Source organism: Gallus gallus, chromosome 10 (assembly GCF_016699485.2).
Source record: "Gallus gallus isolate bGalGal1 chromosome 10, bGalGal1.mat.broiler.GRCg7b, whole genome shotgun sequence".
NCBI lineage: Eukaryota > Metazoa > Chordata > Aves > Galliformes > Phasianidae > Gallus > Gallus gallus.
The window spans coordinates 10,200,294-10,226,577 of NC_052541.1; the positions used below are offsets into that span (position 1 = coordinate 10,200,294).

At 39.6% G+C, this 26,284-nt stretch overlaps 1 protein-coding gene across 1 annotated transcript in view; it reads right to left on the bottom strand.

The window, feature by feature from the left end:
- Nucleotides 1-26,284, bottom strand: part of FBN1 (fibrillin 1) — a 146,811-nt gene that overhangs the window by 4,091 nt on the left and 116,436 nt on the right. The window contains exons 43-64 of the mRNA XM_015291934.4: nt 25,863-25,934; nt 23,558-23,683; nt 21,671-21,793; nt 18,029-18,154; nt 17,117-17,233; nt 16,593-16,721; nt 16,245-16,364; nt 15,668-15,793; nt 13,509-13,658; nt 12,087-12,152; nt 11,266-11,382; nt 10,806-10,925; nt 9,265-9,387; nt 8,711-8,842; nt 7,980-8,105; nt 7,115-7,321; nt 6,453-6,578; nt 6,122-6,244; nt 5,355-5,471; nt 4,825-4,953; nt 3,919-4,038; nt 755-986 (exon numbers count right to left, since the gene is read on the bottom strand). Of these exons, the coding sequence (XP_015147420.1) occupies nt 755-986; nt 3,919-4,038; nt 4,825-4,953; nt 5,355-5,471; nt 6,122-6,244; nt 6,453-6,578; nt 7,115-7,321; nt 7,980-8,105; nt 8,711-8,842; nt 9,265-9,387; nt 10,806-10,925; nt 11,266-11,382; nt 12,087-12,152; nt 13,509-13,658; nt 15,668-15,793; nt 16,245-16,364; nt 16,593-16,721; nt 17,117-17,233; nt 18,029-18,154; nt 21,671-21,793; nt 23,558-23,683; nt 25,863-25,934 (2,827 nt within the window). The remainder of the gene's footprint in view (nt 1-754; nt 987-3,918; nt 4,039-4,824; nt 4,954-5,354; nt 5,472-6,121; nt 6,245-6,452; nt 6,579-7,114; nt 7,322-7,979; nt 8,106-8,710; nt 8,843-9,264; nt 9,388-10,805; nt 10,926-11,265; nt 11,383-12,086; nt 12,153-13,508; nt 13,659-15,667; nt 15,794-16,244; nt 16,365-16,592; nt 16,722-17,116; nt 17,234-18,028; nt 18,155-21,670; nt 21,794-23,557; nt 23,684-25,862; nt 25,935-26,284) is intronic.

Sequence of the window (26,284 nt, forward strand, 5' to 3'; positions counted from 1 at the left end):
AGTTTAGGCTCTGAGAAGTTGTTAGTTAATTTTCAGGAGGTGCTGAAAAATCTGAGAATTGGGGTCTTTCATAATGTAGTTCAAGTGAGCATCCCAAAGCTTCCAGTCACTTCTAAAATTTAAAGCACAATCTTTCTGCTTTCCAGTTGAGTGCTCAGTTCAACATGATGCAGTGCCCTAACACTCCTACTGGGACAAGTGAAAATTGGTTTCCTTGACAAAACGGACAACTATTCAAAAAGTAATTCATTTGGAACACATAAGAATATGAAACATACAAGAACATAAGAGCATATGAAGTTGTAATTCCAATAACCAGTTGTATAATATCATTTGTCTTTGGAGCTGGCAAGGCTTGTTTTGCTTTGTTTTTAAAACGGACAAGTGGTACACCACAAATCAGAGTGAGAGGTGTCAGCTCCCAAGAGGTGAGCTCAGATAGCTTGGCTGGCTGCTAGAGTGTGCAAGAGAGAAGTGAAAGTAGTAACTTAAAAGGAATTATGGAATCTGGTAGTTGCGACCAGATTTCCTTTAACACTAAAACCATGTAGCTCCCTTCTCTCTGTTAGCTCTCCCCCCCCCCCCCCCCCCCCCCATCTCCAAAAGAAGCAGGTGAATCCAACTCCCGAGCACCTCCACAATCCTGTCCATCTCTCATTGATGATAACACCCTGGTTCTGCTGCTCCACACTACAGAGAAGGGAGTGAGTTATGTTGCCTTTATGTCTGTTAGTTTAAAATAAGAATCCCTTACCCTTGTCCTATTCTGAAGTAACCAGGTGGACATCCACAGACATAGCCACCTTCAGTATTTGAACAACCATAACTGCATGGGGCTTGTGCAGAACCGCATTCATTGATATCTTGGCAACCTCCACTAAACTGTTCATACTGAAATCCGGTAGGGCACATACATTTATAGCTTCCCAAAGTATTGTGGCAAGATGCTCCTCCACAAATGTGTGCACTTAAACATTCATTTTCATCTGGAAAGGAAGAAGAACACACCATGTTAATTTTCACCCTCAGGTCAGTCCAACATACCCCTTCAGAAAGACGTGCTGCTGTACCAGAAACACAGAAATGAAGAGCAGAGCTTGGTCTCAACCTTGGGTGCTAGAAGGTGACTACATCATACAACAGAGCAACATCTGGGCTACTCTACTGAAGATGTCACATACCATGTCAGCTCGTGCTCTGAACAGCTGAGAAGCAGAGGAGGAAACATTTCTTATTCCAGAAAAAAAACCTGAGGATAAAACCTTACATAGTTGAGAATCCGGTCTAGTAATCCCATGTTCATAATTCTATTCAAGATTAAAGAAAAAGAGGGGAAATTAGGCTCTGACACCTTTTCCGGGCACTGAAAATCCCTGCATGGATAAACATACAAAGCCCAGAGCAACATCTCCAACCTACACATCCATGTTTGAGGAGAATAAGCACTAATTCAGAGCATTATTGTCCTTTCCCAAACAATGTGACTGTTTGTTCTTTGTTTAAAAGCAATGCTCTACTTTTTGCAGCATGATTTATGGCAGGGTGCTCCACAGAATCGTCTGGGCAGGGGACACAATCACACACAGCACAAGGCATGGGAGGAACCAAAGCATTCTTCAGTGATTATCTAAATATGTGTTACAGCAACATCAAAAGTCCCTGAACACTTCATCAAATAACCTAAAAAAGGCACAAACTGTTTGCAGAGCTGGAATTGCCAAGTAATATGAAGGAGTTGTTACAGAAAAGCCTATTACATGGATTCTTCCCCAGTGGTATGCCCAGGAGATCTAGAAAAGTATCATAAGTATATAGTTACAGACATTAAAAGTGATCGTGTGAGGACCCTAAAGAGTTAAACTTGGGTCTGAATTCTAACTAAGCCCATACGAGCTTTGCCATTAACTTAGATTGATGTTTCAATATTCAACATACCTAACACAGCTGAATTCATAGCAACTAGGTCAACACCATAAATGAACGGTTGAACCACAGATACTTGCTGCATCACAAGGATACATACTCTGCCTTGTTCCACAGCAGATAGAGCATAGACATCACCAAGGTTAGCTCCCATATTTTGGGTGACTGGTGGGGAAACGGGGCAGAAGCCTTGGACTGTATGCAAGCTGTGCCATCAGGTGCCAGCTTTGCTCTCTGGTGCTCTGCACTCCAATACACACAGCTCTGCCATGCTCAGCCTCAGCAGGAAGGAGAGGTGCCATGAGCACAGGATGAAACCAGGTCTCATGCCCCTCAGTTTTGGGTTTCTGCCTGGACTGCCCCATGTCCAAGAAGGTGAAAGTGCTAGCCAAGTTCTTCCCCAGTTGTGGCACTCAAGTCTCATTTTCTCTAGCGAAGTCTCTGGTAATAAGCATTTGTTGCTGAAGAGTTGAAGCCTTTCTTTCAGTGGGGCCTGAGAATTAAGAAACTGACAGTCCTGCCTGAAACCTGGACAGTAGTCCATCGTCACAAAAGATAAAATAAGTGTTCACCTGGTTTGGAAACCAGGCTAGAAATGCACTGAGTTTAAAGGTGTCACTCAAGAACTCAGAAACAGTGAGGATATTGCAAAACAGCAAAGCTGCACTCTTTCACATTCCACAGAGTCCTCCAGCAGTCAGAACTGGTAGTTCTTACAGGCTTGTTTGATTTTTCTCTCATGCCAATTATTAGATTCTAATTTAACCCTATGCTCTTCTAGTTTAATTAGCATTCAAGGCCATCCTGTATTTGAGCTCCCTTTCTGTTGTCTTGTATGCAATCAGCATTAAGCACTGGAGCACAAGCAAGCAAATGTCACAGCAAGGACTGCATAAAAGGTCAAGAAATTTGGTAAGCACGACGAAAAGCAGAGATCTCCCCAGAGCACCACAGTGCTAACAAGCTAAGGCATTTTTATGTTTCTGAAAGCAAAGAAAGCTAAACAAAGAGATATGAAGCTCTTTGTTCTCAAAGAAGTAATCAAACACATCTCCGCTATCTACACAAGACTAGCTTGTGTAAAGCCCATTAGATGTAACTGAAACTGCACAAAGCTGTCACTAGAGGAAAACTTATTTAAGTGCTTCTTCTGTTTGAATATGCCACATGTTACACTATGGGGAGACACAGAGACATTTCTCATGACTCCTGCGGAGGACCCAGTTCTATCTGCTCAAGTCATACGCCGCAGCAATGCAGCCTCTGCACATGCAGCCTCATCTAAGAGGGCTCAGAGAACCAAATTTTAGACAAGGAAGAAATATGCGTTTTAATTTTCCAGTGTATTTACTCCTTAACATAAATAAAGAGCACTAGCTTTTGTTGCTTATGACCAAAGGTAAGCTGTGAGCACCTGTTACTAAAGTCTATCCCAAAGCTGCAAGGAAGTGTCTTTAGACAGATGGCAGCAGCTGTAGTCGGTTACGAGAAATGACTGATTCTGTAAAGAGCTCACACACAGCAAGCTTGCTGTAGGAGTTGTAACAAATGATAAAAGCACAGATTGAGTAGGACTTTAATAGAATTTAAAGTGCTTTACTCCAGAAGTTTAATTTCACAGCGTAACAACCCGAATTTTTAGTTTTGAGTCAGGTTTAACCAAGAATAAACTCTCAGATTGGAGACTGCTGCATGGCTGAGAAGACTTCCTTTGTTCACATCACAAGATACACATGAGTAAGACGTTTTTCCTCAAAATCAATACAACTTCTAGCACCCTCAAAGCTTACCTTGTTTGTGCTTACCTCATTGAGCCGGGATATGAGCTACTGGCTGTTTCAAACCAACTGCCTTTCACAGGACAGCTCACTTGAAATGTAACTCCACTGAACGTAGTAAATAATGATCAGAAAAAAAATATATGGCAAACTGACCCATTGCCCCTCACTTGTAGCTGCATGCATTTCCATACATAAACTATAAAAAGGGACTTGCCAACGCATTGGTTCCACTGGTAATGCTGGAGATATCCTTGTGGGCAGCTACACCTGTATCCTCCGATTATGTTTTGGCAGCCATGCTGACATCGATGGTTTCCATCACATTCATCAACATCTAAAAAGGTGAGATACACACTGAATTCTGGGAGAGAGACTCAAATTATACTGTCTTTGAGGACTGTGTTACAAGTAATCATCCATATGCGTAGAGATATTCCAGGATCTTCCAAAACCCTGATCAGCAATGGGAGACCACTTCAGGCCTTTCAGGTTTGGAGTTCTGGCTCTATAGCAAGTAACTTAGGGCAGAAAACCACCAAGGCTCAAATTCACCCACAGATTTCATCTGCTGTGGAGCAGAGAACAGAAAGCCAAAAAAGGCTTTCCAAAGGATCCAACCTCCAAAGTGAAGGATTCCTTGCTTTTACCTAAGCATCAAACCCAGCAATCCCAAGATAACTTTTTTCAAAGCAAACCAAACCCTGTTCTGGGAAAAGGCTCTTGGGACCCAGAGAAATAAAGTCAACAGCCCACGAAGTCCCAGCAGGTCACCTTGCAGATGCAAGACTCCCTGTCCTTGGTGAGCCCCTCACAAATCCGGGCAGGATTTGGCAGAAGTTGACTGACCTTGTGATTCTTAAACTAAAACATTCTAGACTAAATTGAAGTATCCTCAGAAGGATCAGCTCTCTGGAATCCTGCAGGTTATCTATGTCTTCAGACCCATGAAGAGAAATATGTCCCTGTTGATAAACTTCCAAATCTCACCCTCCCTTCAATCCGAACATACTCCACAGGATTTGGTTCTTACATTGTATGCCTCTCCTTGGATAACAACGAGATGAGAAAAGATGTGGGAAAGCAAGACGAGATGAAACTAAATGCACTGTGCTGCACCTACCTTCACAGCTAAGCCCAGTCTGGTCGAGTGAGAAGCCACGCTGACATTCACACACAAAACTTCCCGGAGTATTCTGGCAAATACCTTTTGCCCCGCATAAATTAATTTCTGTAGCACATTCATTATTATCTGAAGGAAACCAAAGTCTGAGTGTTACTTTTTATTCTTCATTGTAAAAATGATGATTTAGCAATGCTGACAATGAAAGGTTTTTGACAAGCAGTAAAAAAACATTAGCAACATAGCTGTCCTACTGCCCGCTCCATTTTTCACTTTTTACTACAGAAGAGCTGACATTTTTAATTTGAAAAAACCAAGAACAGCTATGGGAAGGAAAATGCTCCCTTTTTTCACCAAGAATGTAGTTTGATATTCCAGTCTTCAGACAACACACCAATAATAGAGGATCACCAGATGAAAGATCCAACATGCAGAGTAGAAAGCGTGTTTTGCTGGAAGAACTTTCATTTGACATTTCCACAGACTTAAGGTGCTTCTGTTTTTTTTTTTGTGTTTCTCACATCACTTACCAATGCAGGCTGTATGGTGCTGAGTGAATCCAGGAGGACATTTACAAGTAAAACCCCCAATAGTGTTGACACAAAGGAACTGACAGTTGTGCTGCTTTGTTGCACATTCATCGAGATCTAAAAAACAAGCAAACATTTTTCATTTGTTTTCTTGGGAGGATCTGACAGTTCAGCTGGACTTAGAAGTGACTGCAAATAAATAATGGATCAGATAAAGGTATTTGAATCTAAATCTCATCTCCACACTGGCATCCATTTCCTCGAACATGGAGCCCCTCACATTATGAATGGGACTTCAGAGCTATAGCAGTGTCTGTGCTAATGCAGGATTACAGACACCACTCTCATCTGTCTGTAAGATTCTATTATATTATAATGCCTGCTCTAGCTGCAGTCAATCAATATGATAAGCAGTGGCAGACTGCAAAATGGCATTGTATTGAAGAACGCCAAATTTAGAATCGCTGCTCAAGCTTGTGTGGTTTCAGCTGGAGCTCTGGTAACAAGATATAGAAATAAGTGAAAAAATAATGAACATTTCAAACTCTCTCCTGCAATGTTGTCCTTTATTCAGCATAACGCAGAGGAGGTAAGTTAAAACTCTGTTGATGCTGGACAATGCACTGAAAACAATGTTCATCTTTGAGCTGGAGACCATTAGAATTATTATAACCAGCATTTGTAAAGATTTACATTATTTAAATGCTCTTGGATTAGTACTTGCCCATGAAACATCAAGTTTCTGCAATAAATTGCTTGTTTGTTACCTTTGCAGCTTCTCCCATCTTCTTGAAGGATGTACCCTTTCGGACATGAGCACTGGAAGCTCCCTTCTGTGTTTTTGCAGATGAAATTGCAAGGTTTGGGGGACTCATTACATTCATTCAGATCTAAAATAAGCAAAACCAGATACCGCCATGATAACGACCGACATTTGTGATGTTTTTTAAAATGCTCAAAACCTCTTAATGAAGGACATTTTTTCCCTCATTTTTCAAAGTTTTTGTATTTCTTTCCACAAGCCATCTCTTACTAATAGGCTTTATGTACATACAGCATAATAAACTTTATATTCATAGAACATAACGAAAAACCTACCTATGCAAAGAGTGCCAGTTATATCTGTAGTATAGCCAAGATTGCAGTGACAACGGTAAGATCCCCTTTCATTGATGCATTCCCCATTACGGCAGACATCGTGGATAACCTTGCACTCATCAATATCTGTAGTTAAATGAAGGTTAGTTCACAAGAGAACATCATAAAGAGCTAATTTTATGAAGTTACAGTAGGTTCTTGTGATCTGATGTTAAAAAGCCTTACATAAAGTAAAAAAAACTACATAACAAAACACTGAACATATTAGGGAGAAATATTAAGTGGAAAATATGGAATGGAGCATTAATCTAACTTTCAAATGCAATAACTTGTAAGTGTAAGCAAACAAGTGGAACTGATCATATATTAGCCTCCATGAATCAAACACCCCTTTGCTCTTATGTATACAAATGGCTCTTGATGAGCACCCACAATGCAGTCAAATGCGAGCATGCAAATTTCCACCTGAGAGTGTGTCAATCAGCCAGCATACCAAATAAATATCTGCCAAGCAGGGATGGATGCTGTTTCATCAAAGGCCGTTGGCTATGTGCCTTCCTCCCAGCTGACTGTGTTCTCTCAACGTGAAAACTCAGAAAATTTGGACTGATATCCAAAAAGTTTAAATTATCTAAGGTGGTGTTTACTAGGTAAGTCAGTACCTGCTCCATTGGACATGTACCCCCGACCATGAGGACAAAGCTTCTTAAAGGCCACAGTGCCTGGGAAGGGGCAGACCTCGCAGTTCGGCCCCCAGCCTCGGCCACCATCACAGCAGCATTCAGACTTGGTGACAGAGTTCCTGTTGCTTGATCCAATTTGACACATACTTTGTAAGACTTCAGTGAAGCAGTAGCCTTCCCTGTTGTCTGGAAGACAAATTATGCATTACAGAGAATCCTAATGGCAATGACCTACAGAAGGTCATGAGATATTAGGAATTTAGTCAGAAATATAAAAGAAAGGGCATACTTCACCCTGGGACTGTGCAACTGAGAGTGAAAGACTACCAGCAGTAAGAAAGAGAGCACGACGTCTAAGGGAAACAAAGACAGGAAATTTAGCAAAAGGTGGAAGACAAGTTACATTATGCTTATAAAAAGATACATTTCTGTTTGATTCCAGATGAGAAAGATTGGCTGAAAATTAGACCCAGAGAAAAGGCAGAGCAATTCCAGGCTGACTGATACCACCCCACTGTCAGCTTGCACAGCTAGCCAACCCAACGTGACTGATCAAAGCAGGCATACATTTAGCACAGGAAGAGTGAAATTGCAGGAGGACACCTACTTAAAAAGGCCCCTTTCTTGCAGGAATGTAAATTCAAGACCGTGTTTATTCACTGTTATATTTCTAAGTTTAAGCTTCTGAGTACTTCTGCAAAATGAGACAGCTTACTAAGCTGTAAAGCAGCCTCAAGCAAAAGTCACATCTGACTGCCAAAAAAACCCAGCTAGCGTGACTCCCAGAAAACAGAATTCCTGTTACCAAAGTGATTATTCATTAGGGTGTTACTGTTGGACTTACCAAGGCATTCGTTCTGAGTGTCACTGACTGTGAATCCCTCATTGCATTCACATCTGTAACTTCCCACTGTGTTTACACACCGACCATTCTCACAGAGCCCAGGCTTGGTCTGACATTCATTCTCATCTGTTTTTTTTTAAACGATATGGGAAAAATCAAGTCCATTACTGTATTAAAGCAGACTAGAGAAGTTTGTACGGAGTTTTTAAGCTGAACATTCTATCTTGTTAAACTTGCATATATATTATTTATTTTTGTTATAAAAATTCTATTCAGTTTTCAGAGGAAAGATGGCTGTCCAGCTCACTTGATAGACGTTGTTTCTAAGTTATCTCTGCAACATATTCCTCATTGGTTTTCAAAATTGTTCATAGTTATAGCTGCACTTCTGAATGTCATCCAAAGTTTTACAATTCAGATCTACCCTTATTCTTGTTAAGAGAGATCAACAAGCTCACAACTGTGAGCCCGATTCTCTGCTCACCATGAGCAATTCATCAACAGCACTGCAAGCTAGTTGTACAGACAGCCACATGCAAATTTTCCACTTACTGCTCAGATGTGTGAACACCTGTACAGTAAAACGATGTGTCTATAGCACTGATGATCCAGTATGCAGGTAGGTGCATAATTCTTCCCTTGAGTTCTTTAATGTTTTGTTAAATCCAAAATTTTCAGCTCTGCTGAGAGACTGTGTGTTTCAAGAGCTTCAACGCTTCAGTGCCACTTACCTATACAGCCTTCTCCATCTGGTCTGCGCTGGTAACCTGGTCCACAGATGCACATATAGGTGCCTATTAGGTTTTTGCACTCCATTTGTTTTGAGTCACAATCATGAATGCCTTCTTCACACTCATTCTGATCTAAAACACAAGGTTTAGATTTCATTATATGGAGAGATGCTCTTGGAAATTCATAATAAGAAATTCTGACTTTGGAATTTTAATCCAATCAAATTTAGCACTATTATCGTGCTAAACTTTCTACCAGATATAACAGTCTAGAGCAAATTCAGTTCTCCCAAGTGTCCTTTTTATCAGGGCAAGAGAACTCCATATCATCAGATATGATCTCGCTTATTCAGATGTCTAGGTTTACAGGCAGGATAGGACTAATACAGTCAACTGTGTAATGCAAACCATAGAATTTCATCCCAAATTCTTTCTGACTCCTTTACCTCCTGGGATTAAAACTCTGTCCCATTACTGCAGTGAGTCAGAGCCCTACCCCTGCAGGAACTTGAAATCATTAGCTCACAACTGTGAGAGTCTGGTAGGAGTTTTACCTCTGCACATTCTCCGGTCCTCTCGCAGAACATACCCTGCAGGGCACTTGCACTCATAGGATCCAAAAGTGTTCACACAGCGGAAAGCACAGAGCAGGGGGTTCTGAATGCACTCGTTGACATCTGGATTCAGAGTAGCAAAGACCAAATGAAGTGAAACATGCTTTTGCAAAATGCAGCAGACTTGAACACGCAGGTTTTAGTTACAGCCAATACCAAAGATCCCAGTTTACCATGGGCTAAATTTTAATTGTTGAGGACTCACGTTTCTGCTCGTTATGGATTTCTGTATAGGAAAAGGCATCAGACATGCCAGCATGTCCAATGCTGTTTGCCATCTCCAATGGCAAACAGCCAACGCAAATAATTTCCAGATCTATGTTGCCAAAATCCTGTAAGTTAAAGCTGTATCTTTTTCACATCTAGGCTCAATTTTTATTAATACTTATTTTTAAATTCTAGATTCACTAATTCATCTTCTTCATGCACTGAATTCCCTAAAACATTGCTCTTACCAGAAAGTGCATTTACATACACTCTGGGCTACTTGAATAATTACTGCCATAGAATGATGTTTACGCTCCCTGCTGACTCCTCTGCAATTTGAGCTTTTGACCAAATTCCACAGGGAAGTAAATGAAGCTCTAACTGTATATAAAACTATATAAAACTAACGTGAGCTGATGCAAAAATAGAACCATTCTTTTGTATGGGTTTGCAAACTAGACAGTGGCAGATAATTGAAGAACAGCTGTGTCAGGTCAGATAAGAGTGTCAAAATAAGAGTGTCAGATAAGAGTGTCCTAGGTCATTCTCCTCTTTCTGGCTATAACTTGAGGGGAAAAGTATTTAAAAAAATGCACCATGTATGCAGAGATCTTTCCTTTGATACAGCCGCTCAGTTTAAGGACTTCCACAGCCAAAAGCCACATCCAAACTATCAAGCTTAATTTCCACTGATGGATTCCCACACAAATTTGTGCAAACTCCTTCTGGATCAATTTATACTTGTGGCCTCACTAATGTTCTGCAGCAAAGAGTTTCACTACTTAAGTAAGCACTATCCATATGAAAATGTTTGCTTTGGTTTGTCTAACATGTTCCCTCTAGTTCTGGTACCCTCACCACTTGTGGCTTTATAAATTTAAATCATATATCTCTTCAACCACATTTACCACACTGAAAGATTCTAGTCTAATTAATTTTCTGTGTGCTCCTTCTATAACTCTGATCTTCCTTATTCCTCTCTTCTTTGTGCACTTTCACTTTTTAACTTCTGAAATAAGAGACCAAAGCATGAAAAATATTCAGCATAGGGGTACCACAGTAATTTTATAGTACTGCGCTAACAGTGTCTGTTTGTTCTGTTTCTTTCCTAACAAACCCAAGTAGTCCATTTTCTACTTTCACCTTTGCTTAGCATTTCAGAAATCTTCCGTGATCTTTTTAAGCTGCTTTACGCTCCTTGATTGTTTTCTGAAACAAAGAAACTGTTTCAGCATACAACTGCAATGGCTGTCCTTAACACGTGGGAGTCTCACCTTCACAGGTCATCATTGGTCCAGGCTCAAACCCATCAACACAGGTACATTCAAAACCTCCCACTACATTCCTGCAAGTTCCATTTCCACACGGATTTCCAACAGCACATTCATCCGTATCTGCAAGCAAATAAATCAAAGCAAGACTACACAGTTATTCTCCACTAAAACGTACAAAATTCTAGTAAGCAACAGCTACAAAACAACAAACAAAACACAAGAACTCATTTAAGCTACCGAATTACAGTCACTTGAGAGCACTGGAGGTTTTCTTGGGCAACCTCCCAGCCAAAGGAAGACTAACCTAGAACAGGTTGCTCAAGCCCTGTCTAGTCAGGTTTTGATCGCTGGCATGGACGGAGATTCTATGTCAGAATAATATATCTCCATTACGTCGTTAATGTCATACTTAGCTATTCAGGAGTTCTTTTAAAATGGAAGACGAAGCAGCTATACCTACCCACACATTGAGTTTCTTGTAGGATGTAACCATATGGACATTCACAGCGGAAAGATCCATCTGTGTTGATACACTGGCCAAATTTACAGTTATCTGGATCAAGGCACTCATCCACATCTGAATGAGAAATACAAACAACACATTAAGTGTAAGTTATTTCATGTGGTTTTAGACTTCTCTCGAAGAGCAAGTGTTATTCTAGCTTGAAACACTCCTGATCACACAACGAAAGTGCTATTATTTGAATTTTGATAGATTAGGATGTGGGCACAAAATTTGGCTTACAGGCAAGCTTTTGGAACTCAAAAAAAGAAATTGATCCTAAATGTTGTATAGAAGTCTGTCTGAGTGAGGCCACAAGGAGAGGGGCAGGTAAGAAAAATAGCAGCCATTTAGTTCTCCTTGATTAAAACTTTTGCCAGTGAGGCTGAAGGGATATCTGTCTTGGGTGAGAGCAGAATGTACTGAAGGGATCTGGCAAACTGTGGTTTGCATTTTTGTAGCTTGGGAACAGGTTACATATATTGTACAAAGAAAGGTGGGTACACTGTGATCCATGCTCTGGATCCTACACAAGTTTCCCAGCAAGTCTGAGGAGCTTAAATTAAAAATGCCAAATTAATTTCTGACATATGAGACATTGAGATTTATTTCTAAAATTGGTTAATATAATTGGAAAAAAAAAAAAAAGTAGAGAAGATTCCAAAAGTTATTTCTTTTGGAAATATTGATTCTCAATTGAAAGGGATGATGGTCTATGGATAAAAAATGGCATTTTGGTGCAATAATAGCATTGGCAATTGTGTAGTTCACGCACTTACCCAGTCTTGCATCACCAGGTCCAACAAGGATGCCAATTCCAAATGGACAAATCTGTCTGAATGCCTCTATTAAAAAAAAAAAGAAAAGTTCAAAGTGTAAGCAAAATTCTGTTGTGGAGGTGAGCGTTATCCATGAGCTTTGCAATCAGATAGCAATTCATCCTTCTCATATTCAGATCCAGAAATATCATATATAAAGTACGGAATTTACTTTGGTCTTACAGCTATGTACTGACTGTACTTTACTTGTCATCTGATATCCTCCGTGTGCAAATGTAAAAGCCCATGAACCATGAGCATTATATAACTTGCTTCAAGGATCAAACAAATGCAACATTTCCTTCTTAAAAGTATAACTACCAGTGACCACATTCTTTTCTACTGTAAATTGAAGACCTCTTAGATTTTCTGAAGAAAATACCATCTCATCTGTAGTCACTGGTTAGTCAAAATAACTTTACTACAGGTAGGAGGAGAGTATAATTTTGAGGTTCAGTTTAGACTGAAGTTACCGTTCTGTTTTCAAACCCACAAAATGCTGTGATATGTATTACAGTTTTCCAGCTGATTGGTTCAGATGCTCCAAGGGCAACTGAATGACTCACACAGGCAATATGCCTAGAAGGAATATTGCAGCTGGCGCATCTGATTTCTCTTTTCTCCCCTTGTTTTTGTGTGGATTGTCTGCAAAACATCTACATGACATATTAGTGAAATGAGTTGTATTAATGTATTGCTGAAACCAGTAATGCTGTTAACCACATCTGTCAGAATGAATTAAAGTGCATTCAGCAAATTGCACTACGACGGTACAACGGCCTGTTGACTTGTTTGATGCTTAGTTGCAGTCTTACAGAGGATACTAACAAAGGAAAGTATTTCTTTAGTAACAGTCCATGGAGGCTTTCCCTCATCAAGTCCTCTGTTTTGTCATTCTCTGTTATTTCTGCAAGCCATTTGCATTGAAAAGACTGCAAGTCAGATTTTTTAAAAAGTAATACATTTTAGTCACAAAATGCAACACAGTGACCAAAGTGTGGATCTAGTTCTATCATTTGAAAATAAAAACACACTTAGATTTCATTTTTATGGCATCTCTTCCTATACTTGGACTAATTCTATTTGCATCTTGCAGGTGTTTCCTCATAGAGCCTATTACCTTCCTACTGCAGTATGTGACACTTCCACAGCCAAACATTCACCTCCTGATCATACTAACAAACCTATAAACAAACACTGAGTGCAGTTGAGAGATGCTTTTTGAGACTGCAAAACCATCTTCCTTAAAGAGAGCAAAGACAATTGTTAGGGTTAAACAGCTATGAAAAATTATCGTTCCTAATTCTTTCTTATAAGAAGCCCAGTCTTTGTTCAGTTCTGAGAGATTATCACGACACTAAGGTCACCAAGTCAACAACGCACCATCCGCTTCCTCTGGGCAGAGTTCACAGGGATCTCCCCATCCCTGTCCTTTCAGGGCACAACAACACTCTTGTTTGGAGTGGTTTCGAGACTTTGGCACGGAACATTTCCCATCTTCAAATTTGGTAAAGCAGTAACTCACTCTCAGATCTGCATAGAGAAAAAAGTTGTTATGTGCAGTTAGAGTGACTTTGACATAGTTTTCAATTAAAGGTGTAATTGCAAATTACATGAATCCCGCCCCCCAGGCCCTCAAGAAAACACCCAGTTCCCATCTGAGACTAACAAGGACAATTACCGCTTCTGACCGGAGAAGACTGGAAGAGGGAGAAGCACTCTAACCCGATAGAGGAAAGCTATGGGATAGTGTCCTATCTCAGTCAGGGAAAAGGAAAAGATTTTCTTTTTGTCCAGCAGAAATGTAAGGGCCTCCCACCTTCACTGCTCTTTGTGAAAACTGAGTACTGATTTATTTACATTTTGTTATTAGTAAAAATCACTTCAGTCAAGATATCTGAGTAAACTTGCAATGATAACGCTGCTTAGTGTTAAACTGAGGAGCAATTTTCAACAGCACTTTCCTTCTTCATTATTCCTTGAGGCACACACAACAAAGAAAAGTGGCCTTGTGGCACTCCTTCAAGCTGGGCAACCAGGATGCTGGAGTAGAGCTGAGACCACAAGCATCCAGCAGGCAGAGAGCTGGCAGCTCCCTGGGCTGGCAGGGGAACAGCAATGGGCCAGTTGTGGAAGCAGCTGCTCATACAGTTTTCTGGCTACTGCACCAATGCTGGGCAACGTCCAGACTTTACAGAAGCAAAGTAACAGGAAGTTTTAAACAAAAGTTTGTTTGGCCCAAGATACTAGAAAAAAACCCTCTTTTGGGGACGATGGGAAGAAACATAGCTCTTGTGTACATACAAGCATGCATTTTCCTCTGATATTATATGTGAAACAGTGGTCTCGTTTTTACAAAGTTTAAGCTGCATTTTTTATTATGATTTTGTTTCTTGATTTTTTGTTTGTTTGTTTGTTTGTTTTCTCCTTATCTGGAGAGAACAATACCCTCAGGGTAAAGAAACCTCATTTATACAAGCTACAAAAGCACAGTTAAGCAGCCGTGCGACTTTCTCAAAGTTAAGGGAAGTAGCTGTGCCAAACTCCGTGGTGGTTTGGAGACTTGGATCAACGTTTACTGCAGGTTGGGCTCCTTTTTCTTTCTTTCTTTTTTTTTTTTTTTTTTTTAAACCAAAACCACAGTTTCATTTAGCCCACTGTGAAGTGAAGAACTCACCATGGTGTCAACAAGTATCACCACTCTGTGCCAAGCATAACTACAGAGGTCCTTATAAAGGTCTTACTCATCAGTGGTTACCGCTGTGCACACTGTGTATAGGACATTTAATGATGTATCTATTTAATCATTTCCCAAATCTTTAAAATAACTCACTCCCTAATTTGCTATGCTTTTTTTTTTTTTATCCACACAATTAACCAACCTGTGGGTTTTTATTGCTGGATGTTCAGCTTTTAGCATTTAACCTCTGTTTTAGTGCCCATGTTTAGGCTCTGAACAGTGTACGTGGTAATCTTGAAGCCTTACATCTTGAGAAAGCTTCTGCTTTTCTAAGCAGATGGGTGCTTATTGTCCACACTATTCTGTTTGCTAATGTTTTCCATCAATCTTTTTTCCACCCACACATTTGTGGAAAGCAACAGTGTTTAACAAGTATTATGTAGAATTTGGTAAGTGCTAAGAACTGCCTTATTCCTGGAAATGCTGCCTGTAGCACTGCAGTGCAGTAGTCTCTGGTGTTCATGCTTCATCACCGTGTCAAACGTGTCACAGTCTATATAGAATCTAGGTAATCTCAGCATTTCTTCCAGGAGTGCAACAAAGGGCTGTGGAGCAACATCATTTCTCCACTTAGCGCATTTAACATAATCTTCACCCCTTTTATTGCAGTGTTCTCTTTAATGACAATCAGATGTTAGAGCAAGGCAGAACCTGGCCACAACTAAAGGATTATCATGTTTTTCTTGTGAAAAACACTGTTCGAGTCCAGAGCTTCCTTAGTATATTAGAAACAGGCAGCTAACAAGGCTTTTATGAAATAGAAAACTAATCCTGAAATGCCAAAAAATAAGGATGAGATTACCTTGGCATCGCCTTCCTGTGGAAGACAACACAAAACCTTCTGGACACAAGCATTTGAAACTGCCTGGAGTGTTGCTGCATGTGCCCAGGGCACAAATTTCTGGCTGTTCCACACACTCATCAATGTCTGTAAGAAAAATAATCAGAGAGATGAGAAATAAAAACATCTATACTGGCAGATGTTCTACATAAAATGTAACTTTTCATCATCGCTGATATCTAACATATCTGAAAATACAGATGTCAGCAGAAAGACAGACAGAAAGAGAGATAAGAAATCCAGGTACAAAATCTACAGTTAGTTTTTCAGAACCTCACGCCGTGGGTACACCTCCAGCCATGTACCAGCAACAGGCCTAGGATCAGATTTTTCTCTTGGAATCTGATCAGGTAGTTGTGATTCAAAACAAAACTTGACCAGACTTCATCAGAAGCAAGTAACTTCTCAGTGGCTACAGTTCAGAACTGCATACTGTCACACAAAAAATAAACATTACCCATGTTTAGATGCAGAGGAAAGTGGCAACAACTGTGAGTAGCTAAGGAAATGGACAGAAGAAGGATTGATCTATACGCACCTTCACATTTTTCATTTTGCAGGACATATCCAGGAGGACAAATGCATCTGAACGACCCATCCAAGTTCTGGCATGTGCCTGGCGCACATTTTCCAGGCTCCCTTGCACACTCGTTGACGTCTGAAAGAAAAGAAAAACAACAGCAATTATCTCAAATAAGTTATCTCAATAAATTTGGCATTGAGGCTGCTACGCTTTTGATTCCAACAAACTAACAGTGGAACCTTCCAGGGGCAGAAGAGTTCTCATCCACATCATCTAGGTACAATGACAGAAGTTTTGACAGCACTGAAAATTGTCTATTCAATGTCTACTGTACTTTTTCCTTCCCTAAAAGAAGGCACTCACCAGCACAAGTCCTTCCATCCAGAGACACCTCATAACCGTCATTGCACAGACACTGGAAGGATCCAATCGTGTTCACACACTGACCATTCCTGCAGAGCATCCCATTCCCACTGGCACACTCGTCCACATCTAAAAAAAAATAGCATTGAAAAACACCTGCACCAAGTAAAATTGGATAGATGAGATTTCTGTTCCCACTGTATAAGCACAGTAACTGATAATTCATCAATAATCCTGTTTCAAAAGGAAGTGAAAGAAAAGTACTGGTACTGGTCTAATTTAGAAAGTTGTCAAAGCAAGAGTTAAAAAAGGAATGGGATATTTTACATGTAAACATTTAAGTGGTTGCAGAAAAGTGAGAAGTAAATAACTGGAGGCCTTCTCAGACTGAAGAAATAGCTTTTTGTCTCATTAACACAGACCATTCAAGTGTGATCCTTTAATGCAGAGAAGATGGTACTAATGTTAATTTCAATAGAAGCAAAAAGTCTTAGAAACACTTAACTGGTTTCAGCACTCCTTACCTATGCAGTCATTGTTGTGCGAGAGGATGAATCCCAAATTGCAGCGGCAGTTGAAAGAGCCAATGGTGTTTCTACAGGTTCCATTGGCACAGGCATCTCTCTCACATTCATTAATATCTACAAAGGAGAAAAAAGGAGCAGCAAGAATTTTCATCTCTGACAGGGCAAGGAAAGCTTGTAGCTATCCCACAGGCAAGAGAAGTAACCTACTGCCAACACAGACCAAATACAAGTGAAAAAGATTTTCCTGTCTTCCAAAAGGAAGATTTTACAAAGGTTTATACATTTGATAGTAACATTTATAAAAATAATCAAGTATTCAATAATCACTCATCTTTCTGTAGCTCCTGTCTCAGCTTTTCCAGAAGATTTCTAAGCTATCTTTGGTCACAAACATCCTGAAATCTCCCTGTGTTACTCAGACAACAGACACTAAACTAACAGCTTTGAATGGGTTAAACACAGAGTTTCCTTCTTTATGAAGATGTCTCCGTTTCTGAAAAGGCCACTTTTTTGGCAGAAAATCTATCCCTGACTTCTCTGTTAACAAGTAGGCCATATACAATAGTTGCATTGCAATATTCATCTACTAGATTTCTTGCCTAAAGGAATGAATGAGACAAAACGTTTCAGAAAACTCTGAAGAAAGAATTACTTTTCTGAAAAAAATGAAAGCATTAGCAGTTTATAAAACAGGATATATATATTTAAACTGCCTGTCTACAGTACTGAGACATTCTCCCTTTCATTATCAGCTTCTTATCATCTCCAGTTGTCAGCAATGGTGGTTTTGCATCTTTCCCTGGAGGTAGATGGTTCACAATCAGTACTTGTAACGCCATTCCTTATGGCAGGGAGGTTAGGACTTCCATTAACATAGTTACTAAGTACAACTTAATTTGGTATACTTACCTATACACATTGTTCTGTCATCGTTGGTCTTGAATCCATTGTGACAAATACAGTAAAAACTTCCGACGGTGTCAATACACTGCCCATGGCTGCAGATATTGGGAATTTCTTGACATTCATTCCGATCTGAAAACAAAGTGGCACACCGGAAGTTAACACCTCTCAACTACAAGGTTGGAAACATGTAGTAGCAGCAACCATGAGTGTCAGAAACCAGTGCATGTCTATAACATAAATGAGTATTTTCAATTTACTAACAACAAAAGCATTTTTAAGAAAATCTCTGAAAATGGGCTACTTGATTGTATCACATATTCCAACATTTGTGGAGCTGAAAAAAACTAGTGTAAAAATAATACTGATGAAACAAATTTTTGCTCAAAAGAAGACATGTCACTGTGGATTCAAAAAGTAGAACTAATGACATGAAATTTTGTCAGGAGATCTCTGAGTGCTTCACACTGACTTTGCAGCAGATAGAAAGCCTCCCATATATCACAGTTTGAATCCTCATGAAAGCAGCTATTTGCTTTTAGCCATAGTAGATCGTATGCTTGATTGACTTACTGAAATAAAATAAAACCAAAATTGAGATGAATCCCCAACTTTTCTCAGTGAGCTTACAGAAAGTAAAGACACATTAAAATATCAGCCAGTCTATGCAGAGACAAAATGAGTACTTGTATACATGTGTGTTGTAGCATGCAAAGTGATGATCCTGAAAACCGGACAAATAGGGCATGATAAGTTCAAACAGCAAGAACTACTGCTGTATGAAGCCGGAAAGTGTTTTGCCAACAGAAGCAAGCACTCATCTGTATAATTCAGCAGAAAAAGATGGGGAAACCTACCCTGCCAACACATGATATGCTGCCTCACAATAGCAGGTTATCTATTACGCTGGTATAACAGCTGACTGCTCCCTGCTGCTCTTGTTATCACAGAATCACAGGATTGCAGGGGCTGGAAGGGACCTCAAGAGATCACAGAGTCCAACCCCCTGCTAAAGCAGGTTCCCTACAATAGGTCACACAGGTCAGTGTCCAGATAGGACTTGAATATCTTCACAGAGGGAGACCCCACCACATCTCTGGGCAGCCTGATTCAGTGCCCTGTCCCTATACTGTAAAGAACTTCTTCTGCACATTTGTATGGAACTTCCTGTGTTCAAGTTTTAGATCATTATTCCTTGTCCTATTACTACACACCACCAAGAAGAGCCTGGCCTCATCCACCTTAGCCTTGCCTCCCACCTCCCTTTAGATATTTATAGACATTAATTAGATCCCTCCCTTAGTCTTCTTTCTTCCATTTATGAATGCTCTTAGGCAGAACCCAGGATTTTACCAAGAGCAAAGGAAACAAAATGTCAAAGAACAAAATGTTTGCTGTCCAGTACCACTTTTCCATAAAAAAATCAGAATCATAAATCAAACAAGGTCTCTTTTTTGACCCTGTCAACAACAAAAGCTGGTGTGATTCAATATGCTTCTTGGCATTTTGCCCGATGCAGGTTCAAAACACAATAACTGAGGTGATCTCATAAGCTTATACTAGAACCCATTAGATTTTAGTGTTCTGTAATTTTCCTTTACATACAATTTAAGCAAAACAGATTCAATTTCATAACAAACCAGCTCCAATGCTTTGCTAAACAGAGTGAAGTTGTTCATAATTGCAAAGAACTGCATGTACTAAATCTTGTTTTTCTTTCTCCACTGTCTGTTCTCCACACTGTACTAAATACATGGAGAATCCCAATAACCCCCATCCTTAGGATTACTGTACTTCCACTGGGGACATTAGTAGCTTTGAATGAGGGTTCACTGATGAGTGAGCTGTCCCAGTGCTATTAATGATACTGCTGCTAAATAGAGCCCAAAGAAGGCAAGAAGGAAATCAATGCTGGATAACATTAGAACTTAAGAAATCCAAATTCTCTCATCTTAGAAGAGTGACGGAGAAAGAAAAACTTCAACATTCTTCAACGCTCTGCAAACAGTGAATTAAAGCCCCAGGCAAAAATAACTCCTTTTGGGGTGAGGAGAGAAGGGTCCTTTAAAGGTCATCTAGTTCAACTGCCTGACCACTGCAGGGCGAGCCAAAAGTTAAAGCATATTGATGAGGGCATTACCCAATTGCCTCTAGAACACCAACAGGCATGTGGCATCAAACACCTCTCTGAGAAGCCTGTTCCATTGTTTGACAACCCTCACAGTAAAGAAACTGGGAGCAGAATATAAGTTTCTATGAAAAATTACGTATTGTATCACAATAGAATATCATCAGAAGAGCACTATTTGTATAGTAAGGTAAATGTAGTACTCATAGCCCGAGTAAACATGATACACCATAGTTTTGATTCAGCAAGATACAAGCCACTGGAGTGTAATCCTTTTTCATGCAGTAGCATGACTGATTCAATACTGCAAGGTGCTTAGCACTTTACTCTCAGCAGAGCCATTGGGAGTTTCCTTTCTTTGCTGGATCAAGTAATTTATCAACCACTTTTATTTTTACTCTAATTGTTTATTTTCACTTAACATAAAATAAGAGCAAAATACAGGGAAGTATTACTATTTGTGCCAATTCACGCTGGTTTATTGTAACCCATATCAGAACCTTTCCTGGCTCTTCCTGTACTACTGTAACGAATGCATAAAAACAATTACATTGAGAATATATTGAATATTTACGTGTGCCACTGCATAGCTTTACAAAACAAAGTTTCAGTTCTCATGGTAGGGTTCTGGTTGCCCCTACACCCTTTTCCCTCAAAAGTCTCACAAAACAATGAAAAACTACTCTGCGGGGAAAGTGCACTTCCTCAAACTCAAGTACTCAAGCAAAATCTCAAGGAAAACGTTACCAATTTCCTTTGTAATTATTATGTTGTACAGAAATGTATATAGTATTTACAGCTGCTTGGCTCCCAGCACTCTTTAAAATCTCTGCAATTCTTCCAGTAATCAGCACAAATGCCTCTCTGGACTATGATTTTAAAGGAAAGAGCAAATAGATTAGAGAAGGGCAGTCCCACTCAGGAATTATTTAAAAATAATGTTCTGGGGTCCGTTTAAACTCACAGAAAAGTTAGGAAGTTTAACAACAAGCTTTTTAAGTTAGCTATTGCATATGGCCTAGGAGGTAAGTCCACCTTATCAGAAGAGACCCCAGCAAGCAGTGTTTTATTTGTGAAAACATAGCTGGCAAATAAATTACTAAAACACATCCGAAAATTAAAATAAAAATCAAACAATTTATGCAGAGGAAGGGAAAAATGCTGTATGTTCTCTGTCCAGACAGTAGCTGAATTTTTAGTGTCAGACAACAACTAGCCAAGAAACAGTGAATAACTTGGACTACAGAAACATCTTTGCAGTCAGTAGAATAGAGTGGAAGGCAAATACTCATACGAGTATCACTTATGCCTTGGTGAGATAGGCCCAATAGATTTCTGGTAATTAGCAGAATGTTTATGGGAATTCCTAAAGGGCTTTAAGAGGCGGGCTCCTGGAGCCCAGATCATGTCCTAGTATAATAAAATATACATCTTCCTGAAGTGGGGACTTGCTTTTGAAGCTCCCATTAAAAGCTACTACTTTCTGCAGACATTCATCCAAAGAGGCCGGACGTACTCACCAGTGCAGCGGCCAGTTGATGTGAACCTATAGCCAGGTTTACAGTCACAACGGTAGCTTCCAGCTGTGTTGACACATTCTGCATTTTGCTGACACACTGGTCCATTTTGGCATTCATCAATATCTGTCAGTACAAGAAGGAATTTGATCACTATGGTAACCATGAGAATGACAACAAAACCATTTTGTTTTTACTGCAAAGGAGTGCTGTCTTACCAAGTATATGAACATCTTTTAAGCTGTGAAAACATCAATATATTGACAAAAGTAGACATTTGGTCAAATTTAGTTTTTTCCCTGAAATGACCCCAAATCCACATTCTCCATTTGTAAAATTCAATCCTGTTATATAGGACTGATATAATGGTGTTCTGAAGGTGTTAGAATGCACAGGAAAGGCCTGTGGCAATACTTCATTTGGATGGATTTCAGTCCTAGACTGCTATCAGAATACACCTACACAGATCTCATCACAAGGATCTCCCTTGATTGTAAGAAAGACTTGAGATCCAAATTGGACTTGAGTAGCTCTCAAACATCAAACTTCAGGCAAAAGAAATTAAACCAGTTTTCCTGACTAAGGAAAATTTAAGATGAATATACGAGTAACACTTTTTTCCTTCTGTGATATTGGTCCGTGCTTACAATTTGGTAAGCTCAGCCCTGGTTTCTTTCCTGTGGATGGCTTCCTGCTGAAGGAATCACATTCACTCCGGATAGCTGTGCCACCACACGCTATTTCTGCTAGTAGTAGGATCTTTACCAAGAGAGCATTACTTCAGGTACCAGTGACCCAGACAGAGAAAGACTAAGAATCTGTCTGGTGGAAAAAGTCAGTTTCACAGGGTGTGAGAAAAGGAATAAAAATAAATTATTAGAACTGGATTTGTTTATAAGTTCTGAAGATGGATTCAAAGAAGTAGAGTTTTACTGTAGGTGGATTGCTGCCAGCTCCCTGGTTCCAAAATATGGAAGGGAGATGAAGCATTTTACAGAGATGGTATAGCCAAGAGATAACTGTAAAAGAATCTTCTTAGAGAAACACAGTGTAAGAGAGGTGACTCACAATCACATTCTATTAATGGATATTGACTGCAATAAATCAACCTTATTCTGGAAAGAAACTACAAAGTGAGGGTGGAGCACTGTGCTTAAATGCAATTTTAGTCTCATTAAACAGCATGCACAGTATTGGATGGCACAGCAGAGGATATCCCCTGAACTGATTCAAGCTTGGGTCAAAGTCAGTATAACCCTCATTTTCACTTGGGTTTTCAAATTAAATAGAGAACTTTATTTCCCTAGAAATCTAATTATGTCTCAGTTAGAAGGTGTGTATAGAAGATGCTTGTATTTGAAGCTCCTTGATACCATGCTCTGCAGTACCCATTTTATCAGTAGCCATAAACCACAGCAGGGAATGAAACAATTCATATTACTATCTCCAGTTTCTTCATGAAACTGACAAAGACAATGTTAGAAAGTGTTTAAATTGGCAATTACATTATTATGTGTTTTTACTATTTACAGAAATCTTTGTTCCAGAAAAAAATATCTTGGAGTAAGCTAATTATTCTTGTGATCTGACTCGACAACTATTTTTTTTCTTGGCTTTACTGTCAAATGTGAAAAACAATGTTTATTCCCGTGACTGATGATTTATGCTCCTTCAAGCCCTGAGATGTCTGATGAAAAACCTGGTATTTTCTATGCAAAAGAATTCAAAAAGTCTGAATTAACATAACTATTACACTGATACCGGTATTTTCCTTTGTTAAGAGTGACTTGCAAATACATCATATTTGCCACTGCCAGAATTGCAGTGGAACAAAAAAAGCACTGCAGAATTGGTGGAACAAAATTTCTCTGAATGAGATCAGCATTTTACCTTCACAGATGAGTAGCTTGTCATTGTAGAAGAAGCCCACCGGACACTCGCATCGGAAGCTGCCAACCATGTTTATACAGATCCCATTTTCACACACTCCAGGAATCTCTCTGCACTCATCAATATCTGCAAGAAGAATTTTTTAAAATACTTGTAAATGGCACTTTGTGAAATTCTCTGCTATGTGATACATCTTGCATTTATCCGTTCTAAAATTATCAAATGTATGCCATCATCAGAACATTCCCAACTGCAATGGACAGTGAGCATGAAAATGCAGATTTATGTTTCCTCAAGTACTCCTCACTGTAGCCCAGCTCTATCCTGTCACATGGGAAGGCAGAAGATAGCATGCATCCTTCCTCATTTCTCCCACCCACAGCCCTGATGAACCTGCTCATTCATTCTGAGTGCTGAAATGGAGTTACTGAGAAGAACTGAATGGAGAGAATGTACCTTCCTTTGTTTTAATACAGGAGAACTGCATGCAAGCACTGATCAGAACTCACTTTGCACTGCTTTACCCCTGCTAATCTGGGTAATAACCATGCATTTCTTGAACAGTTTGGGAGTGCCAATGCCAGGTAACATCTGAAGGATACTGGTATTCTGTGTATATGTGGGTTAAGTAACTGATTTCGGCAGAAAAAAGCAGCTGTTATTTCAGTTATATATGTCCTGTCTATTGGGTTCTTAAGTTAATTATGTTTAATATTCTGACAACAAGAAACAGAGACTTCCCCAGAACCTCACCCTTTAGTAAAAATTGCTACATGCATTGTTGTATATGAGACAGAATAGAGTGGGGAATGAGCAGGCAAGGTGAGTTTTAACCAGCTAACGTCTTTTTAAAATATATATATTTTTTATTTTCTTTACTACTAGATTTGAGCCCCCTGATTAAAAATAGAGATTAGTAAAACTACCTCCCTCTCTGAAACAGCCACCTGGGGTAAGTATATAGAACTTTGATCCAAACAACAAAGAGTAACATGTAAAGACTGTGACCAAATATTACAAGGTACACAGAGCACTGTCCCTACAAAGCATATGTTATCTCGTTCCCATGCTCGGTGCCTATAGATGTAAGGGAAATCAGGAGATACTCAGCAAAAGCATCAGGATGAACGTTGCAACCTGGTGACACCCACCAAGACACCGGAGCAGTAGGGAGAGCCTATGGCTTGCATAAGGTAAAGCTGTGTGTTCACCACTCTCAGTGCTGCACTGGAATATGTTGGTGGCCTCTCTGGGATAGCCCTTTTGTTTCAGTTGGCTCCTGCATGTGCACTGCTCTGTGATATGATGGGGTGGAGGGAGCTGACGGCAACACTTCTGGCACACATGCTGCTACAGGTGCAGCTTTTACTTATATGCATATTAGAATGATCCAAGGCCCCTCTGCAGTGCTATGTCCCATTGAGTTTATATGGCTGAACATAAATTCCCATGATTCTTAATAGATGCTCAGGTCAAACCTTAGTGCTTCTTGCCTTTTTTCGATGAATGGCCCAACTGATAATAATTTGGGTAATGCTAACAATGAGAAGTGGAAACTTAGCTCGTAAGAAACAAGCCTCGTAAATCATAAATACTGTACATTTCAGTAACTTCTTTAAAAATAAGACATTCTCTACTTTAACTAGAAATACTTTCACCTAACTAGCTGAACACCGCATCACAGCAACAGCTTAATCCAAAAGTACCTGATTGCTGTCTACATATTACCCCTGGTAAAGGGCACATTATCTGCTTCTTATTTGCATTCTTCTGTGAATAAAAGCAAAATGGAGTCCCAGTAGGGATTTACTCAGATCCTTGTCTTTGAATTTCTCATTCTCCCTCTTTTTGTTTTGCAATTTGTTACTCACCATTCAAAAGTTATACACAATAACACATGTGAGAAATATTCCAGTTAAACAGAAGAAAGGATTTTTGTGTCAAACCAATACACTTGGGGACTGGTGTGAAATGTGAAATTAAATCTGTGCTTTAGTCTCAAGGAAAGACTCTTAATTCTACCCAGACCAAATGCTGATTGGCCTTACTCCCAGTTCTTGTATGCTTGGTAATCTGCGCCCTGCTCATGTAGGCTTGATGACAATTACTTTTGCCTTAATAACAAGCAGCAATAATCATTGCTGCCAGCTAGGAGGAGCTATACAGAAAGCTTGCAGGTTCAGAGCTAGATGGAAGGTTCAACTCCATTACACTGTTTAAAATAAATAATTGGGAAAAGAAACTTCCTCTCTTCCTTGGACAGAGACAGTATAGAATTTAGTTCAGAACAGAAATCACAACTCACCAACTGGTAATCCTGTGTAAATGTCAATGAAGAAGCCAGGCCTTTGACTTCCACAGAGTGTGGAGAACTCATCTGCAACAGGAAAACAAAGCAGCAGGAAAATAAAGCATATTTTGAGTTAATATTTTGAGTTCAGCAGCCAAAAATTCACTATATCCTTAATCTACAGTACAAAATTCACCATATCTATTGTCTAAGAATTTTCTTATTCTGTTTTTAAACACCTGCAGGGCACACAGAAGAATGCAGATCTCCAGGGCTCACCCTGTGATGTGCTTAGTACACATGCAGGTTCTCATTCAAAGGCCCCTGAGAATAGCATACACAAAGATGCAGAAGGCTTGGGCCCATATCTTGGTTTTCCTGTGCATATGCTTATCTTTGCATTACATTTTCTGTGTACAAGTCAGATATGACTTTAA